General features: G+C 40.0%; 1 protein-coding gene across 4 annotated transcripts in view; it reads left to right on the forward strand.

The window, feature by feature from the left end:
- Positions 1-19,207, forward strand: part of IARS1 (isoleucyl-tRNA synthetase 1) — a 117,389-nt gene that overhangs the window by 29,368 nt on the left and 68,814 nt on the right. For all 4 annotated transcript variants that reach the window (XM_037037269.1, XM_037037270.1, XM_037037271.1 and 1 more), the window contains exons 8-17: positions 673-760; positions 1,015-1,075; positions 4,297-4,392; positions 8,192-8,314; positions 8,831-8,922; positions 10,436-10,534; positions 12,221-12,347; positions 14,245-14,318; positions 14,688-14,882; positions 16,499-16,585. In XM_037037269.1, coding sequence (XP_036893164.1) covers positions 673-760; positions 1,015-1,075; positions 4,297-4,392; positions 8,192-8,314; positions 8,831-8,922; positions 10,436-10,534; positions 12,221-12,347; positions 14,245-14,318; positions 14,688-14,882; positions 16,499-16,585 — 1,042 coding nt within the window. The remainder of the gene's footprint in view (positions 1-672; positions 761-1,014; positions 1,076-4,296; positions 4,393-8,191; positions 8,315-8,830; positions 8,923-10,435; positions 10,535-12,220; positions 12,348-14,244; positions 14,319-14,687; positions 14,883-16,498; positions 16,586-19,207) is intronic.

The raw sequence follows: 19,207 nt of genomic DNA on the forward strand, positions 1-19,207 counted from the left end.
AATTATTATTATTATTATTATTATTATTATTATTATTATTATTAGAGAGAAGGGAAGGTTGGGAGAAAGAGGAGAGAAACACCAGCGTCTGGTTGCCTTGCATGCACCTCCTGCTAGGAATCTGGCCCGCAAACCAGACATGTGATTGAACTGTCAACCCTTCGGTTTTGCAAGCTGGCACTCAGTCCACTGAGCCACACCAGCCAGGGCCCACAATTATTTTTTAAAAGTCACCCATTCACATAATATGTATGTTACTATATACATAGAAAAATACCTGGGGGTATGCACTCAAATATATGGTAAGCAATACCTAAGGGTTGATAAGATTATAGGGGACTTTTATTTGTGAACTTCTTAGTTTGTTCATGACTTTGAATCAGTCACATATATATTACCTTTGGTAGGGGAAAATAAAGATTAGTTTACTACAAATGGGTAGAGGTGCAATTTACAATTTGTGAGCTGCCTAACAGCTTTTGTTGTTTCTGTCTTTTTAGTATCCAGAAAGAAGTGTGTAGTGTTCTTTGCAGTGTTTCTCTGTGAGTGCTTAGCACACTGGTTACAGGTGATACAGGAACCACTGGAGGGAGAGCTATGCTGATTCATGTCTTTAAGTGGTATTCACAGTGTGAATATCATTGAAGTCCACTTTTTCTATTGGTCTCATAGATGTTGTCAGAGGAAAATCACTCATTTTAATGGAAGCCAGATTATCAGCCCTCTTTAGATCGGAGAGTGACTATGAGATCCTGGAAAGGTAAATATACAAATCATTTATTTATGCATGTGTGTCTTTAGTTTTAAAAAAGAAGATAACTTTATTACCCAAAAGCTGTATAATTCCAGTTTAGCTTTTAGTTACTGATACCTTTACTCACATATTTGGTAATGTGCCAACATTTATGACTAAGGAACACAAATGAGAAGGGAGTGATGATTTCATTTGGCTCCAACGTAATTTCTTTGATAGCCTAAATTGTAATTGTAATTTGCCTTTCTCTTTTCTTCTAGGTTTCCAGGTGCCTATCTCAAAGGCAAGAAATACAGGCCCGTGTTCGATTATTTTGTAAAGGTGAGCTTAGGGAGCCCTACCATGGTGGCTCTCCACAGCCCTTGTATTATATTGATAATAGGAGTGATATAATGGTAACCAAAGTGGTCTGATTATTATATTGTTTGCATGAGTGTGCCTGAATCAAAAAGTCTAATATTAAAAGAATTAGTTTTGTTTGTATGTCCTTGTTCCAGTCATTAAAATCCTATAGGGACTTTAAAAATACTTTTCTCAAATTACATAAGAAATCACTTACTTTTGATAAGATATATGTCTATATTTTTATTTATGCTTGTAGCATACATATCACTCAGGAATATGAAGTATTGTTTCAGGGGTGTTCCCCTTCCACAAATTTAGGCTAGTATACAAAATTGTGCAAAAAAAAGTAAACAGTTCAGCCCTGGCTGGTGTGGTTCAGTGGATTGAGTGCCAGCCTGGGAACCAAAGAGGGGCCAGTTTGATTCCTAGTCAGGTCACATGCCTGGGTTGTGGGTCAGGTCCCTGGTAGGGAGTGTGGGAGAGGCAACCAGACATTGATGTTTTTCCCTTTCCCTTTCTCCCTCCCTTCCTCTCTGTTTAAAAATAAATAAAATCTTTTAATAAAATAGATAATTCATTTAATGGAAATTGGCCAGGTGGGTGTTTAAATCTGGGTACTACAACAGAGCTAATTTAGTAACTTTTCTTAGGAGTCATAAAGCCGTTTTATATAGTTTTCATTTGCTGACAATAGAATTTCCAGCTATAGTTGCAAACCCAACCACCAACAGAAGAACAAGGTCATCAGAAATTGGCCCTTATTTATAAGTCTTAAAGTAAACTGATTCAGACCTGGTTTCACATATTATGTAAGAAATACACTCAGCTGGGCATATCGTTAGCCAGCAAAACCTTCCATCAGAGCCCAGAATGAAACATTTCCTTACTCTCTGTTGTGTTTCAGTGCAGTAACAGAGTTTGCTTAATATAATGCAGATGACCTCTGCCATTTGGGCTCTGTCCACAATGTTGTTTACGTCTGTCTTTTCACTTTCATGCTCTTTGAGTGTTTCCCTGTTTCTAGTCTCCTAACTAGCGGCCCTTTCCCTCACTGACTGTTGCTGCTAATGGATATCTCTATGTGTTTCCTGGTTTGGTCCCTCCCTGTGAGCCTATAGATGTTTCATTTGCAGCACATTTGTCACCAGATGTTCTCCACTTGGCATGAGGCAGACCGGCTTCCTTGTCACGTCACTTAACATATCTTTTGCTTCAGTCAAAAACCCTTTCTCTTTCTTCCTCCCTGCCATTGTTTTCATTAACTTTTTCTTCTGTTTAAAACATCCTTCACCTTTCTGTAATGTCATACCAGCTCAAGTTCAAGTCACTCTTCAAAGCTGAACTTAGATGCCATCTGAAAGAGTGTTTTCTGAAATGCCTCTTTGGTTTCTCTTTCTGAAAAATGTCGTTACTGCGTTCTTCTCTCATGAATCTTAACATAATTTGTTTTATGTTGTATTTGTTCTTGTCGGAAAACTCTTCCACTAGGTGAGTGACTCATAAACTTTCTGAATTATAGATCCTACTGAGAAGTTGGGGAAAGCTAAACCCTTTCAGAAAATGTACATGGACACCCTAGATACGAACTTTGGGTTAAATCGTTGGAACATGCACTTAGTACATAGAGTTAAGATGAGTAAGACCTTCCATTCACTTAGCTTCCGGAAATTTCTGGAACCTTCTGTAAATTTTAGACAGATAACTACAAATTCTTTGACTTAGGACAAAATCGTTTGATGTGTACCTAAAATACACATGTTCTGAAATATTAAATGAGAGCTATGAGAGTATGTGGGTACAGCACTGTGGTGACCGCTGACTAATCTCAGCCTCAGCGAGGCAGGATCCAGAGCTAGACCCAGAGATAGGAATGCAGTGTGGAGGTTCTTGGTATAGTTATAAATAGGGACTTTTGTGTTCCCTATATCTGATTGTAAGAACATACATATTCTCTCTCCGTGTTTATATCCTTAAAGACACACCCTAGTACCTGCGATACCACACCAAAGACATTTATAGGTGATTTGGGTTACAGCAATTTAAAAATTTATGGTTATTTTTCATGTTTTAAGCATGTGTCCAATAATTAAAGAGTTGAAAATGCTACTGTATTTGGACCCAGACAACCTTGTTTCAAGTCCAACTTGCTGTTTCTGTGATTTGCGCAGGCCATTTTATCTTTGTTCTAAGTTCACTTGTGAAATTGACATGAAACTAGAATATCTTTAAAACTTGGAAGTACTAATGCCTTTTTTTTCAGGATTATAGTTTTAATTGTGAAAATCATTTCTGAAACTTTTTTGCAAAGGCAGATAAGAAAGCAAAGGGTTTTAGTTGGGCTAAAACAAAGGGTGTGTGAAATGAAATATTAAGAGATGACGGTAGAAAAAATAGGTCTATAACCTTATATGTACTAACCTACCTTTATTGTTATTGCAAAGGAAATAAAATTGGAAACATTACCCATCAGGGTTACTCTAGGGTAGAATATCTGTAGATAGAAATAATAGTTCTTGGTTCCCCCATTCCACATCTTTCAAGTTTTGCCTTTTACAACTGAATAACTTGAAGTGGAAAGAAAAGTGAAGTGTATGCAGTGATTGAAAATACAGTTGACACTTGAACAAGGTGCCTGTACCTTTATACCTGGATTTTATTTAACCGACCAGAGATAGAAAACATTTTTTTTGCATTCCCAAGTGCATATTGAAACATGGTTGAATTCAAGGATGGCAAGAGTGAATTGCAGAGTCAGAAGTTAAACCCAGATTTTCACTGCATGGAGGTCGGTGCCTCTAACCCCTGCATTGTTCAAGGGTGAGCTATATATCACGAAGGAGTAGTTTAATTAAGGAGTATATTTGTGAGACTATGTTAAAGGACATGCTGGGTACGAGGATAGATTGGAGTGGGGGAATCAGTCTAGGAGAAGTAATCAAAAGGCCCAGTGTTATACTAAAAAAGTTAGAAAACTGCAGGTCTTTAGATAATGATTTCATTTATAAATATTGAATCATTATGCATGAACTACTGTATAGAATTAGCATGTTTCCTTCCATTATGAATTATTGCCATGTCTGTTGCTGAAAAGAATTTCACATGTTAAAAGTTTTTCAAGGTCTAAAAGCTGTTATCAAATTGATATTATGGTATGGTACAGTTTCATTCTTTAGTCCTGCTAATGTTTTCTTTTCCAGTGTAAAGAGAATGGTGCTTTTACTGTGCTTGTTGACAGCTATGTGAAGGAGGAAGAAGGCACTGGTGTTGTACATCAAGCTCCTTACTTTGGCGCAGTGAGTAATACAGGTCTTGCAATTGTAGTTATAAGAAGTCAGTTTCAGTGGCCACTAAGTCATTGTCCTCGTGTCTGTGCATGTGCGTATGCGTGTATGTTGATCTTCACTCTTCTTATGCCATGGGATCGGCCTTTTTGGCTTATAAAATATGTCTGCAGTTTTTTTTCATCCTGAACTGATCTCTAAAAAATGGTGGGCTAAGGGCATTTAGTCTTTCTAAAAAGCAAGCTGTGCTTTCATCCATTCATAATTTATATACATTACATTGTGCTCTTTATGGTATGTAGTTTTAACAAGAGCACACTGTAGTGTAGTCACCATGATTAATCAGACTTCAGAAAGGTTTGCTTTTTCTTTTTTTATAATATATTTTATCAATTATTACATTATAAAATGTAATAATTTCCACCCCCTTTATTACATTATAAAATGTAATAATTTCCACCCCCTTTATTCCCCTCCACCCTGCACACCCCCTCCCACCCACATTCCCCCCTTTAGTTCATGTCCATGTGTCATAAGTAGTTCTGTAGCTTCTACATTTCCCACACTACTCTTGCCCTCTTCCTATTTTCTCTCCACTGTCTATGCTACTTACTCTCTGTACCTTCTCCCCCCTTCTCCTCCTCCCACTCCCCTGTTGCTAACCCTCCATGTGATCTCCATTTCTGTGGTTCCGCTCCTCATGTAGCTGTCCTCTTAGATTGCTTTTGTTTTAGGTGTGGTTGTTAATAACTGTGAGTTTGCTATGCTTTCATTGTTCATATTTTTTATCTTCTTTTTTTTTAGATAAGTCCCTTTACTGTTCATATAGTAAGGTGTTGGTGGTGATGAACTCCTTGAACTTGACATTATCTGAGAAGCACTTTATCTGTCCTTCCATTCTAAATGAAAGCTTTGCTGGGTAGAGCAATCTTGGGTGTAGGTCTTTGCCTTTCATGACTTGGAATACTTCTTTCCAGCCTCTTCTTGCCTGCAGAGGTCTCTTTTGAGAAATTAGCTGACAGTCTGATGGGAACTCCTTTGTAGGTGACTGTCCCCTTATCTTTTGCTGCTTCTAGAATTCTGTCCTTCATTTTAATCTTGGGTAATTATGATGTGCTTTGGTGTGTTCTTCCTTGGGTCCACCTTCTTTGGGATTCTCTGAGCTTCCTGGACCTCCTGAAAGTCTATTTCCTTTGCCAGATTGGGGAAGTTCTCCTTTATTATTTGTTCAAATAAGTTTTCCACTTATTGCTCTTCCTCTTCCCCTCCTGGTACCCCTATAATTCGAATGTTGGAACATTTAAAGATGTCCTGGAGGTTCCTAAGCCTCTCCTCATTTATTTGAATTCTAGTTTCTTCATTCTGTTATGGCCGATTGTTTCTTCCTTCCTTCTGGTCAACACCGTTGTCTAGAGTACCAGTTTCCTTCCCTTCACTTTTGGTTCCCTGTACATTTTCCTTTATTTCACTTAGCACAGCCTTCAATTTTTCATCTAATTTGGGACCATATTCAACCAATCCTGTGAGCATCCTGATTACCAGTGTTTTGAACTCTGCATCTGATAGGTTGGCAATATCTCTTCATTGCTTAGTTGTATTTTTGGAGCTTTGATCTGTTCTTCCATTAGGGCCATATTTTTGTCTCATTGCACGTGTTAAGTAGTAAAGAGTGGAGTCTTAGGTGTTTGTGCAGGCAGAGCAGCCCACATTGCTGCTGCTTGTTGCTTTATGTAGGGGAGGGTCAGGGAGGAAACAATGCTGCTTGTTAGGCTTTGCTGTCTACTGGCTTTCAGTCCCTTCTGCTGCTATCCTCAAGCAAATGGGCCCTTCTGGTGCTGATTCCCAGGTGGGTGGGTTTGTGTACCTTCTGGGACCCTTTGGGTCTCCAACAAACTCTCATATGAGGCTGGGAGTTTTTCCTTCCACCTCAACCCCCACCGGTTTTTTCAGTCAGAGGTTTTGAGGCTCCATTTCCCTGCACTGGAACACTGGGTTGTGTTCCACCCAGTCTGCCAGCCGCTGCCTCACCTGCCTGGTCCTCCTTCCACTGCCTTGCTGCCAGTCCTCTGTTCCTCCTACAAGTCTGGATGAATGTGTCTTTAACTCGCTGGTTGTCAAAAGTTCCAGTGATTTTCTGGCAGTTCAGGGTAACTTTTCTTTTTTTAACTTGCTGTCCTTCTTTTGGTTGTAGGAGGAGGAAATGTGTATCTGCTTACACCTCCATCTTGGTTGGAAACCCGTGTTTTCAATTTAAAGTGTGAATGTTTGTTATTTACTATTGCGATACCTCATGTATCTGTATGCCAGGCAGGTTAAGGTAATATAAGATCAGATCTTTGAAATACAACCTTTAACCCCATTTGTTAGAAGTTTTTCTGAGAGACCACTCATATTGCATTTTGCATTTAGGTGATACACTGTGGCCTCTGTATAGTCATACTTATTCATGACGGAGATCTGTCATGGCTCCATTCAGGAATGCTGCCCTCAGCTAGTTTAAATCATGGGGCCGTGTATTCTCCACTAAATATTTCAAATTGCTGGGCTTCGGGGCTTGTCCTTTCTGTTGTGTCGGTACATTTTGGGGTCTTCATGGACAGGTACCCACTCGTTGCATCATACCAGGCAGCCCCACAGCACAGTGGGACTTAAACACAGGCCCAGGTGGGAAGATTGCCTTTATGTCTTAGATTCAAACCAGAATGTGGGTTCGCTATCTGGCCTGTGATATTCCTTTAATTTTAGTTTTGGGAAGCATAGCATAGTAGTTAAGACTCTGGACTCTAGAGCCAGGCTTTTGGTTTTGAATATGAGCATTGCTCCTTTGCAGTGAAGGATTTCTTTGTGCCACAGCCCCCTTATCTGTTAAATTGGGATAGTTGTTGGGTTTTGCCAGGAGGACACAGGGTAAAAAAAAAAAACCTAGTGCCCCAGTCAGCCTTCCTCGCAGTGGTGAAGAATAAGNGCCTGTGATATTCCTTTAATTTTAGTTTTGGGAAGCATAGCATAGTAGTTAAGACTCTGGACTCTAGAGCCAGGCTTTTGGTTTTGAATATGAGCATTGCTCCTTTGCAGTGAAGGATTTCTTTGTGCCACAGCCCCCTTATCTGTTAAATTGGGATAGTTGTTGGGTTTTTCCAGGAGGACACAGGGTAAAAAAAAAAACCTAGTGCACCAGTCAGCCTTCCTCGCAGTGGTGAAGAATAAGTGATCTAAGTAGTAAAATATTCAGAGCAGTGTTTGATAAGCTTTACATAAGCATTTTGGTCTAATTATAAATGCTGCTCAAAAAGTATTCTGAGCATTGTGGTATAATCTAGGAAAGGTATGCTCGGTTTTGCAGTCTCTCAGGTGATCCTTGACGGGATGCAAATCTGTGTGCATATCAAGCATCATGCAGTGCTGAATGGGCTATGTCTGACTCCTCTATGTACTTCTGCTTTTATCATGCCTGTATGTACATACATATTGATTTTATAAATCATATTTGATTTTGTTTTAATACACTCATATAATATCTTTCTTCTCTCTTAGTGGATGCCCTGATATATATATAGGAGTCTATGAAATAATGGCTGCTTAAACTGGGCTAGATAATGTAATCCCCTGTGCAACTGTAAGGCTCTGTTGTTCTCTGTGCGGTCTTGGAAGTAACTTCAGTGGAAAGGATTACTGGTCATTACATTTTATACATCACAGTATTGGAAACTTACCCTGTAAAACCTACCTCCTCATACCCTCCTCTCTTGCCCCATGCACACATAAGCTGTTTTATTCTTCCCTCTCTCTACCTTTTTCCACTTTTCCCCAGGATGACTATCGGGTCTGTATGGACTTCAACATCATTCAGAAAGATTCTGTCCCTGTTTGCCCTGTGGATGCTTCAGGCTGTTTCACAGCAGAAGTGACAGATTTCATGGGACAGTATGTGAAGGTTTGTGTCTGAATGGCATAGAAAGGTGTTGGTTTCATATTTTTTCATTAATCAGTTTTTATTAAATAGCTTCCTCATCTGGGTTTTTTTCCCCCAGGAAATTGTTTCTGTTTTGTTTTCTTTTGTTTCAGTACATAAAATCACAAAAGATAGATCATGTTATCAGCTACTTTGTGTGGGGCTAGTATCTTCAGAGGAGGCATGCTATAGTTTTAAGCATAAGTATTAAAAAAATTGGGCTCTGACTAGTGACTCATGAAGCATCTTTGTGACTTTGGGGTAACTATTGCTGATTCAAAACTTTAGTACCTTAATGGTGCGGAATATACTTAAAAAGTACATGAAGTTACAAGGTATCTAAAATATGTATCAAGTTTTTATAGTATATTTGATATTTGTGTTTTATACGCTTAATAAAAGTAACTAAATACCAGATTTTAATAATATACTTAATTATATTGTGTTACTAAGTACTGTAGGATATTTTAATGATTATATTTTAATTTTTTAAAACAGGATGCTGACAAAAATATCATCAGGACCCTGAAGGAACAAGGCCGACTTCTTGTTGCCAGCACCTTCACTCATAGCTATCCTTTCTGTTGGAGGTGAGAAGCAAAGAGTTTTGTAGTTAGAGTTTAAGATTTGTGCATGCACTTAACGTATGTTCCCATTCCATCAATTTGTGGTTTCCATCTCAGTTGTATTCTTTGGAGTTAGTGTTTGGAAACTGCCTTTTTGTTTTGAGGATGATTTATAAATGTGTACATTTACTTCTTTCTCTGGCGTTGTCTGAGAAATATAGGCATAGACTGTAAAGAAAAAAAAACAGTCTTTGCTCTACAGAAAGGAAAAATCCAGTTCTCCCCTACTGTTTCATTATCCTGTGAGTGTTCTTTACTATTTCCTTTATAAACATCACTTTTGACACTTCTGAGTCACCAAAATAGTGAAGGTTTTTTCCTCCACATCAAGCAATTTTCTTTGACACCAGCTGGATGTCCCACTATTTAATTTAATTCCGGCACTATTTACTCAGAGATTACGGGGTCAATCCCACAAGAATGGGACACAAACATACTCACTCACTCACTTCAGTTGCCAGTCACAAACCTAAGTTTTCCCTCTATCAACGGACTGGCTTGAAATCAGACGTTCCAGCTGTCCCCTCTCACAAAACTCCTTAGAATACTTATATTTGTTAAAGGATACACATGAACAGCCAGATGAAGACATATACGTAGGGAGAGGTCTGGAAGGGTCCTGTGAGCAGGAGCATTTGTCCTATGAAGGTGGGGTACTCACCCTTCCACTACGTGGATGTGTTCTTCAGCCTGGGAACCCCCTACACTCCATACTTTTGGGATTTAATCAGGAGGATTGGGTAAGGGCTGAAAATTCCAAGCTATTGGGTTTGGTCTTTTCTGGTGACCAGCTGCCATCCCAGGAACACATATAGAGTCACCTCGTTAGAACAAAAGACACTCCTGTCAACCAAAAAATTACATGGGTTTTAGGAGCTTTATGTCAAGAACTAGTATCCAAGACCAAGTATTAGAACTAAAGATGTTCCTAGTGCTCTTATCTTCTAAGAAATTATAAGGGTTTCAGGACCTCTATCCCACGAACCAGGGACAAAGGCGTATGTATGTACAAGCACATATATGTATATTTTGTGTTATCTCACATAGACAAATATGTTTTTGTTGAGTTCACATTTCCTTAGGGTAAGACAGACCTAACATTTTCTAATGGAATTTAGTGAGAGATATGCAATATATCATTTAAAGAAGATTCTAAATATGTGGGTGAATTAGAATGTTTAGTGGCATCATGTTTTGTCTTTGCTGAAGTTGATACCATTTTTTAGATAGCTGTCACACACCAGCAGAACTATATGAGGACATTTTTTCTTATATTGTTTTTTGTTAACTTTTACCTTTCTTGGTATTGTGTAGGGCCATGACCAATACTGAAGACAGACATTCATTTTGCAGTAGACATGAATGTTGGTGGAAGGCCAAGTTGATGACAGTGACATCAGAACCTAATAGTTGTTGCTACCCTAAGCACCTGCACACCTTAGCCTCACCAGCCACACCTCCGTTTCTGCTTTCTTAGGTCGGACACTCCCCTCATTTACAAAGCGGTGCCCAGCTGGTTTGTTCGGGTTGAACACATGGTAGACCAGCTGCTGAAGAACAATGATTTGTGTTACTGGTGAGCAATAAGACATAAGTCTTCATAATGTCCTTTGTCATAGAGTTAGTAAGTATTGGTTTATACTTCCCCCAATTATAATAACTTTAATAACCATCTAAGATGTAACAAAGTAACATTCTTTTTATTATAAGGCCTATAGGGGAGTCTTTTCTTAAACCCAATAGAAATGAGAAACTGTTGTTTATGCACATTACAGAATAGAATGACTGGAAAATATCTGGCTGAACTTTCAGGGTAAACATTTAGTTTTAAATGTACCTACAAAATCCATTTATAACATCACTTGAACCTCGAACAATGCAGGTGTAAGGGGCTATAAACTCTGTACATTAAAAAATCCATATATAACCACAGTCAACTTGCCACATCCGTGGATTCCCAACATTGGAGTTGACCCTTTAACAACATGGGTTTAAGATGCACAAGTCAATTAGTTGAAAAAAGTTGCATATAAGTGGACTCTGCCGTTCACACATGTGTTATTCAAGGATCAGCTACTGCTTTTGATGCTTGTTTAGTTCCTTGACTCTGATGATGTCTTATGCAGGCTGGCTTCATTGATAAGCACTGCAGGGACAGAAGCCTTGCTCTTCCCTAATATCTGACCATGGAGAGGTATTATTTCAGCCAGTTAGAAAAATAAAATAAGATTGACTCTACGTATTGCAGAATAATGTTTTTCACTGAGAATTTGGAGGGTGATTAGTATTTTTTACTTCCCATAAGAACTTAAAAGCTGCATGTAATTTTGGAAGAATGGTCAGAATCTCTGGACATTAAAAACAAAAGGCTATAGCTTTGTCTTTTTTTCTAGCAAAGTGACCCTGATTTCTCAAGAAAAAGCAGTTTGTTTTTTTTCTTTTTATACCTAAGGAGTTCTTTAGCTTTCCTAATGTGTGATGGGCTTAATATAGAATGTTAGTATGAGAGCTCTGTGGCGTGGTACAGGCCTAAAATCTGGCATTTAGGATACAGGACTGAAGACAGAATGTTCAGGAGCCTAGGGTGCCCTAACTCAACCTTAAGTTTGGGAAGGATTTTTGCAAAACTGAACCTCTGGAGGATAAAGAGTCAAAAGAGTCTATCAATGCCTCTGATTGATAAATATGATTGATAAATCAATCAGAGGCAGTAGAAACTTGGGGAAGTGGTGGCTAATGTAGGGGCTGCTGGGTGAAGGTTATCAAAGTGGACAGATGGTACTAGTGAAAGCAGTGAGGTGAGAAGCTGAATCTGAAGGACTTGCCTCATTGCTGGAACCTAACATGCAGTACCATGGGGACTGCAGGTGAGCCTGGAGAAGCAGCTACCAGGTAGCTACCAATAGCCTGCCTGTTCAGAGTGGTTCCTGTGGTAGTGAGTTACAGTAAAGGAACTGTTGCATGAAATACCCAGAAGTAGACAGATATTAGTGGGACCAGGCTAGCTAGCATTGGTGACAGAAAACTGTGGCAGTCCTAATTGGGAAGCATGGGTGACATCAGGTTTCCTGTTAAAAAGCATCTTCATTGGGATTAATTCATAGCAGATACAGCCACTGTGAGTCATCTGGTGCTGTCCATGCAGAAAATAATCTCCCAGGAGGAGTAAGATCAGCCTTTCCAGAGTGTTTTATAGGTGCCATTTACAAATTTACTTAGTACTATTCTTAGGTGGATTGGGTTTCTGACCTGTTTATTGCAGGGTCCCAGAGTTTGTGCGAGAAAAGCGATTTGGGAACTGGCTGAGAGATGCACGTGACTGGGCAATTTCCAGAAACAGATACTGGGGCACCCCTATCCCACTGTGGGTCAGTGAGGACTTCGAGGAGGTGAGCTGGCGGTATTTTTGTATGTTGACTTTTGTTGAGACCTTTTTTGTTTGTTTTATCTGAATATGGCAGCAAAAGAATATGGTCTCTTCCCCCCCTTTTTAAAAATAATTTTTCTTTCCTTTAATCGTAAATAAGTAAGAATGTTAGCGTTTTAAGTTTATTTTTACTTTTGTTTTCCTTGGATGCAATTTGTGTTTTTCTCTGGGAACACACATTAAATTGTTCGTGTTGCTTAGATCTTTTTTTATTCTTGTGAATTATTGATGAACGGAATAGACTCTATTCCAGGGGTATCAAACCCATTTTCACTAGGGGCCACATCAGCCTCAAGGTTTCCTTCAGAGGGCCGAATGTAATTTTAACTCCTCAACAGTTAAGGAGTGGTTACATTTATATAGTCCTAAAATTATTTCAGAACTTTGAAGGCAACCACAAGGCTGATGTGGTCCCCGGTGGCAATGAGTTTGACACCCCTGCTCTATACCCTTCACTTGCAGCAATGAAAAAGGAAAACTAAAAAAAATACTAAAGCATTGCAGACTTTTAATCTGAAAATAAATGATTGTATGAGTGTATATATACATAAATATTTATATAGAACTTTAGATGTATTCCCATGACGGGACCTCCTTTTTGTGTCTGTTGCTGAAAACTGAGAGCGTTAGAATTAGAGCACATGAACCACAGTGGCTCAGGGACATCAGTAAATTTTTCTATACGAAAGGACCTGAAAGGCAACAGTAAAGTAGCTCAATTGGAAGACTTTTCAGACTGGTCAGGAAGGTGCAGTGAAAGAAACCATGAGTGTTCACTAGGTAATAGACAACCCCTGGATGAGAACTGATATCAGTCCTTGTTCGTGCTGTCCCATCAGATAATGCTTCCTGTTGTGAGTGCCCCAGCTGGGCCCATCTCTCAGCTTCCTTACCTGGACATGATTCTAACATCTTGCTGTATGACTATGTGGATTCAGCACAGTAATTTAGTTCTAGCTTTGACTTGGGAAGATTTCAGCTTAATGAACTGAATTCAAGTGCCAGGAAGAAACTTAAGATGTATTAGTGTGAGAGTCTAGGCATTTCATTTCCACCGGTTATTTTTGGCATAGATGTGGACATTAGAAACCCCCATGATGGCTGCGAATGTGTAAAAATCTTTTCTATAGAAGGAAATTAGGCAACCTGAGAAAGGACAGAGACGCTGAAAGGGGGCCACCAAGGAAGCCTTGGCTTTTATTTATTTTTGTTTATTTTTAAGTTTGTTTATTTATTTTTAGATGGAAGGGAGGGAGGAAGAGAGGGATACAAACATCAGTGTGTGGTTGCCTCTCACATGCTGCCACCCTCCCCCCGCCCCTGGGATCTGACCTGCATCCTAGACATGTGCCTTTACTGAGAATCGAACCAGCGACACTTTGGTTCACAGCTGGCGCTCAGTCCACTGAGGTACACCAGCCAAGGCTACCTTCGGCTTTTATACGGAGCAGCCATCATCTCCAAGCAGGAACGAGCTGACCCTTCTGCACAGATTAGCCCTTCACATGAAATGGATAGCTAATTCTTCAGAAACTGTTCGATACTGAAAATAATCTGGGATAGACTAAGATACGTGGTGCAAGGGTGGAGGAGCACACCCAACATCTTCCCTGAAATCTGAGCAGCACCTCTTAGGGGAGATACATTGTAGGGCCTCTTTCTCATATAGGGGAACGTAGCAAAGAAGTGAAGTATGTTCACCTCTTCAGACAGTTACCTGTAGTCTTTCACGAGGGTAAGCCACGTTGGTGATAGCTATCCTGTAGATCAAAGGTTTCTAAACTTCATTGTCAACAGAAATTAACTCTGTGTGATCTTTGCCTCTCTGGCACTCCTGTTTTTTAACTTTGTTTTGACAGATAGTATGCATTGGGTCAATGGCAGAACTTGAAGAACTGTCAAGAGCAAAGGTCTCAGATCTCCACAGAGAGAGGTCAGTTTCTGAATGCTTCATTCATGTCAGTTCTGTCACTCAGAGAGCACTGGGCTAGGTTCTGGCCTGTTAAGACGTGGTCTCTGTAGTGGATCAGAGACCTACATATAGAAATCAGATACTCATTTGCTGAATTACATTGTTCTTGATGACTGGTGTCATAATGAGGAAGGGTGACTTCTGTTCTTGAGTTAGATGTCAGAGGACTTCTAGTTTGAATGCCCCTGGTGCTCTCTGTAAGCCTGTGATGACTGCTAATGTTTCTGTTCATAGATACATGTGAAGAGTTTGTCGGGAATTGCTGGCATTTCAACTGCAAGTTTTGTTGTGCTTAAAATTAATGGAAATGGCTATGTTTTTGTTTGTTAGCATTGACCATCTGACCATTCCTTCACGCTGTGGGAAGGGATCGCTGCACCGCATCTCTGAAGTGTTTGACTGTTGGTTTGAGAGTGGCAGCATGCCCTATGCTCAAGTTCATTATCCGTTTGAAAACAAGAAGGAGTTTGAAGATGCATTTCCTGCGGACTTCATTGCCGAAGGCATTGACCAAACCAGAGGATGGTATGTTCCTCGTTCTTTCAAGTGTTTTGTTGATTTGATTTTGCTTAGCAGTTATTTTACTGACCACCTAGTATTTATCTGCTATGTGCTGGAAAGATTGTGTCAAGTTCCTTCGCACCAAGCAAGCCATTACTGTCTTTTAAGTAGGAATCTCTGACTGTGGTAGGGTATAGTTTCAGAGAGTTAATTATTTCACTGACATCTTAGAATATAGAGATTTGTTTCACTGGAAATATAAATGATACAAAACACTTTATGTGGTCATAACTTGATCACTTCAAGTCATTTATTCAGATGTCGAGTGGGTATTTACCTACAAGATAATGGGTGGAGTACTACAAATGTAGAGAGGATTACTTGGAAATATGCTCAGATGCTAGATTAGCCTTCCAAAATTAACATTTGAAAAAAATCTAGATTTAAAAGAAACATGGGGAGAGGGTTTAGGCATTGGTTTTATCTGGTGCCTTATTTAAAACAGTACTGTCATCCTCTTAATTATAAAATGGTTAGTTACCTTCTTTTTGTGGGTGAGCTTGAGTGGCCCAGGTTCTAATTATACTTTCATTAGTAATGTTTCTACAGGGGTGTTTAAGGAATGTTGGTGTTGTTTTTGCTTTTGCAAATTGTGCTAGTCATCACAAACTGATTAAACTCTAGCCTTAATGCTTTGGAATGTGCTGTTTTCACTTTACAGTCCATTTACCTGTAAGAAGAGCTACCAGGCACAAACTCTTATTTCTAAGGAGTTTCTCTGAGGAATGGTGACAGCTGACAACTAATAACAGTCCTTTAATGGGTTCCCTGTGCACACTGCTTCCCTCCCCTTTCCTCAGTTGTGGGCTGCCTCTCCTAGGTACCAGAGTCCTCCTGCCATACCTTAGAGGTCAGGTGTTCATGTTAGACATGGAGTCTGGTCTGTGACATCACCAGTTCATGTCTCATGATGGTCTTGGAGTACAAAATCAGGTTGGAGGTAACATAAGAGCCTCACTTAACTGATACAGTTTATAGGGATGTGATGCTAGCTAGCAAATAAATGACATATGTGATATCTGACAGAATAAAAACATTTTCTCTGCTCTTATAGTCTCTCTTTTGACTTTGGAATGAGAGTGCTTTTTGCCTTTTTGGCCATGTGGGGTTGGGGGAGTCATCAGACTATCCCATATGACTTTGTGCTAATGGCGACATACATCTGATTTTCAGCCTTGTGTTTTGTGGGGAGGTCCTGAGAGGCCGCCCATTGCTGCCCTGCTGTGCTCTGCCTTACGGCTGTTCAACTGGCTTCCCAAGGGTGGTGGTACTATCCTCAACTGGGGTCAGTACCTTGATCCAGGCTTTTATTTGCTTTGAGTCACATTTTTTTCTAATCGGAAGCTTAAATGTCATTGATCTGCATTGGGTCTTGTGTGTAATTTTTCAGCGATCCTGGCATGATTTTAATGTCACTGGAATTAAAATCTTTGCCTTAAGTGATTATCAAGAAGTGTAACAGATCAAAAATAGAAATTCAGTTCACTAAGTAAGCACAGTTTTTTCCTATGCTAGACTTCTTTCGGGGGTTTTGTTTTGTTGTTTGTTTTTGAACTTTCTTTGTGGGATCTTTTTTCCAGGTTTTATACCCTTCTGGTGCTGGCCACAGCTCTCTTTGGACAGCCGCCCTTCAAGAATGTGATTGTGAATGGACTCGTTCTTGCAAGGCAGGTGTACTCCTTTGTGTCTTGACAAGTTCCAGTTGCTGTTCCCCTAATCACTCTTCATGAATAGAGGAATTTAGGAATGCCCAAGCTCTGTTCTTACTGCTTTTTCTTTTCTGCTTCTATACTTTTGCTACTCTTCTTTTTCATCCAACTCTTGTTTTGTGCACTTTTGCATCTTTTATGTTCTGTTTCCACACTTCCTCTGTCTTAGGGAGAAGAGTTAGATTGAAAGTTGATCATAATGGAGTAGGCAAAAGGGCAGGACTTGCTTGGGATAATTGTAGTGATGAAATAACATTTGTCATTTTAGACTTTTTTTAAAGTACTTTTGGTTACAGCTCTATAAACGAACTGTATACTGATCGGTTATATAGATTTTTGTTTTCTTTTTAATATATGAGGAAATTATGAGTTCTAGAGGTTTGTGGTTTTTTATTGGAATCCTTTGCTTACACTTCCTCGAGTTATTAAAAGTAAAACCTATACAAACACAAGAAATTAGGAGACTTCCGCTAAGGTGAAGGCGTAGGTGGAAACACTGTGCCTCCTCTCACGACCAAGTTGAAAGTCAACAAAGTTTCAGTAACAAAGACGCAGCCAAAACACAGAAAATTGACTATATGGAAGTCTGACAATAACAAACCTTCACCCAGACTGGTAAGAGGGGCGGAGCCAGCAGTGGAGCCCAGTGGGGTAGGAAAGATCTCCTGACCCAGGCGCACAGGCAGCCGTGGGCGGGTCCCAGGTGTGGGGTAGCAACAGGCAGACCCAGTGAGGGCGCAAGGCAGCAGACTGACTGCGGTCACACATCTGCCTGCAGATAAACCAGCGAAGGAGCAAGCAGTGAGCCAGACTGTGCAGGCCCCAGCAGCGGGAAGCAGCAGAGGGGACCACCATTGCCCCTCTTGGACGCTGCCCCCACATAAAGCATCACAACCCAGCGACTGGGTTGCCCTGCCCTGGTGAACACCTAGGGCTCCGCTCCTCATACAAAACAGGTGCAAACAGACGAAAATATGGCTCAAGAAGAATTTAAAGCACCAGAGCCAATAACTAAGTGACCAAGAAATAGCCTACCTATTAGATGCACAGTTCAAAATACTGGTGTTCAGGAGGCTCACAGAGCTAGTCGATTTTAGTCACAAATTAGAGCAACAAATGAAGGCTAAACTAATTGAAATTAAGGGAAATGCAGAGGAAACCAATAGTGATGGAAAGGAAACTGGGACTCAGATCAAGGGAGTGGACCAGAAGGAAGAACGAAACATCCAACCAGAAAAGGAGGAAGAAACAAGAATTCAAAAAAATGAGGAGAGGCTTAAGAACCTCCAGGACATCTTTAAACGTTCCAATATTTGAATTATAGGGGTACCAGAAGGGGAAAAGAAACAGCCACAAGTGGAAAACTTATTTGAACAAATAATAAAGGAGAACTTCTCTAATCTGACAAAGGAAATGGACTTCCAGAAAGTCCAGGAAGCTCAGAGAGTCCCAAAGAAGTTGGACCCAAGGAGGAACACACCAAGGCACATCATAATTACATTAGCCAAGATGAAAATGAAGGAGAGAATCCTAGAAGCAGCAAGAGATAAGGGGACAGTCACCTACAAAGGAGTTCCCTTCAGACTGTCAGCGGATTTCTCAAGAGACCTTCCAGGCAAGAAGGGGCTGGAAAGAAGTATTATAGAACAACCAAGATTGCTCTATTCAGCAAAGCTTTCATTTAGAATGGAAGGGTGGATAGAGTGCCTCTCAGATAAGATCAAATTCAAGGAGTTCATCATCACCAAGCCCTTATTATATGAAATGTTAAAGGGACTTATAAGAAAAAGAAGATAAAAAATATGAACAGTGAAAGGACAGCAAACTCACAGTTATTAACAACCACACCTAAAACAAAAGCAAACTAAAAGGACAGCTAGATCAGGAGCAGAACCATAGAAAAGAAGGTCACATGGAGGGTTAACAACAGGGGAGTGGGAGGAGGAGAAGAGGGGAGAAGGTAGAGAATAAGTAGCATATACAGTAGGTAGAAAATAGAGAGGGGGAGGGCAAGAATAGTGTGGGAAATATAGAATCTAAAGAACTTGAGACACGTGGTCATAAACTAAAGGGGGGGTGGTGGGGGAGGGGTGTGCAGGGTGGAGGGGAATGAAGGGGGGAATTAGAACGACTGTAATGGCATAATCAATAAAATAAATTAAATATGTGCCATGAGGGGGGAGGATGACAGTAGGCCTGTTGTGAACATTTGCACATCTTTACTCACTTAATGCCAAGAACTATGTAAGATGTGTTCTTTCATTACCCTGTTTTCACATTTGAGGTACAGAAAAAGTAAGGTCACACAATAATAAGTGGTGAGCTCAAGTGTGCCATTTCAAGTATGTTATGTAAGTGGAATCATACCATATATAATTGTTTGGGAGTGGATTTTTTTTTGGTCAGTGTTATTCCCTGGGTGTTTCTCAGGTGCTTGCATATCAGTGTTTCCTTCTCTTTGCTGTGTGGGTGACTCTGAATTTGACTATTCACATGCTGAAAGACCCTGGGATTGTTTCAAGTTTTTGCTGGCAATGAATAATGCTATGAACTTTGTTACAGATTTTGCGTAACTGTAGA

Source organism: Sturnira hondurensis, unplaced genomic scaffold, assembly GCF_014824575.4.
Source record: "Sturnira hondurensis isolate 20B ecotype Veracruz unplaced genomic scaffold, ASM1482457v3 Scaffold0022910, whole genome shotgun sequence".
Lineage (NCBI taxonomy): Eukaryota > Metazoa > Chordata > Mammalia > Chiroptera > Phyllostomidae > Sturnira > Sturnira hondurensis.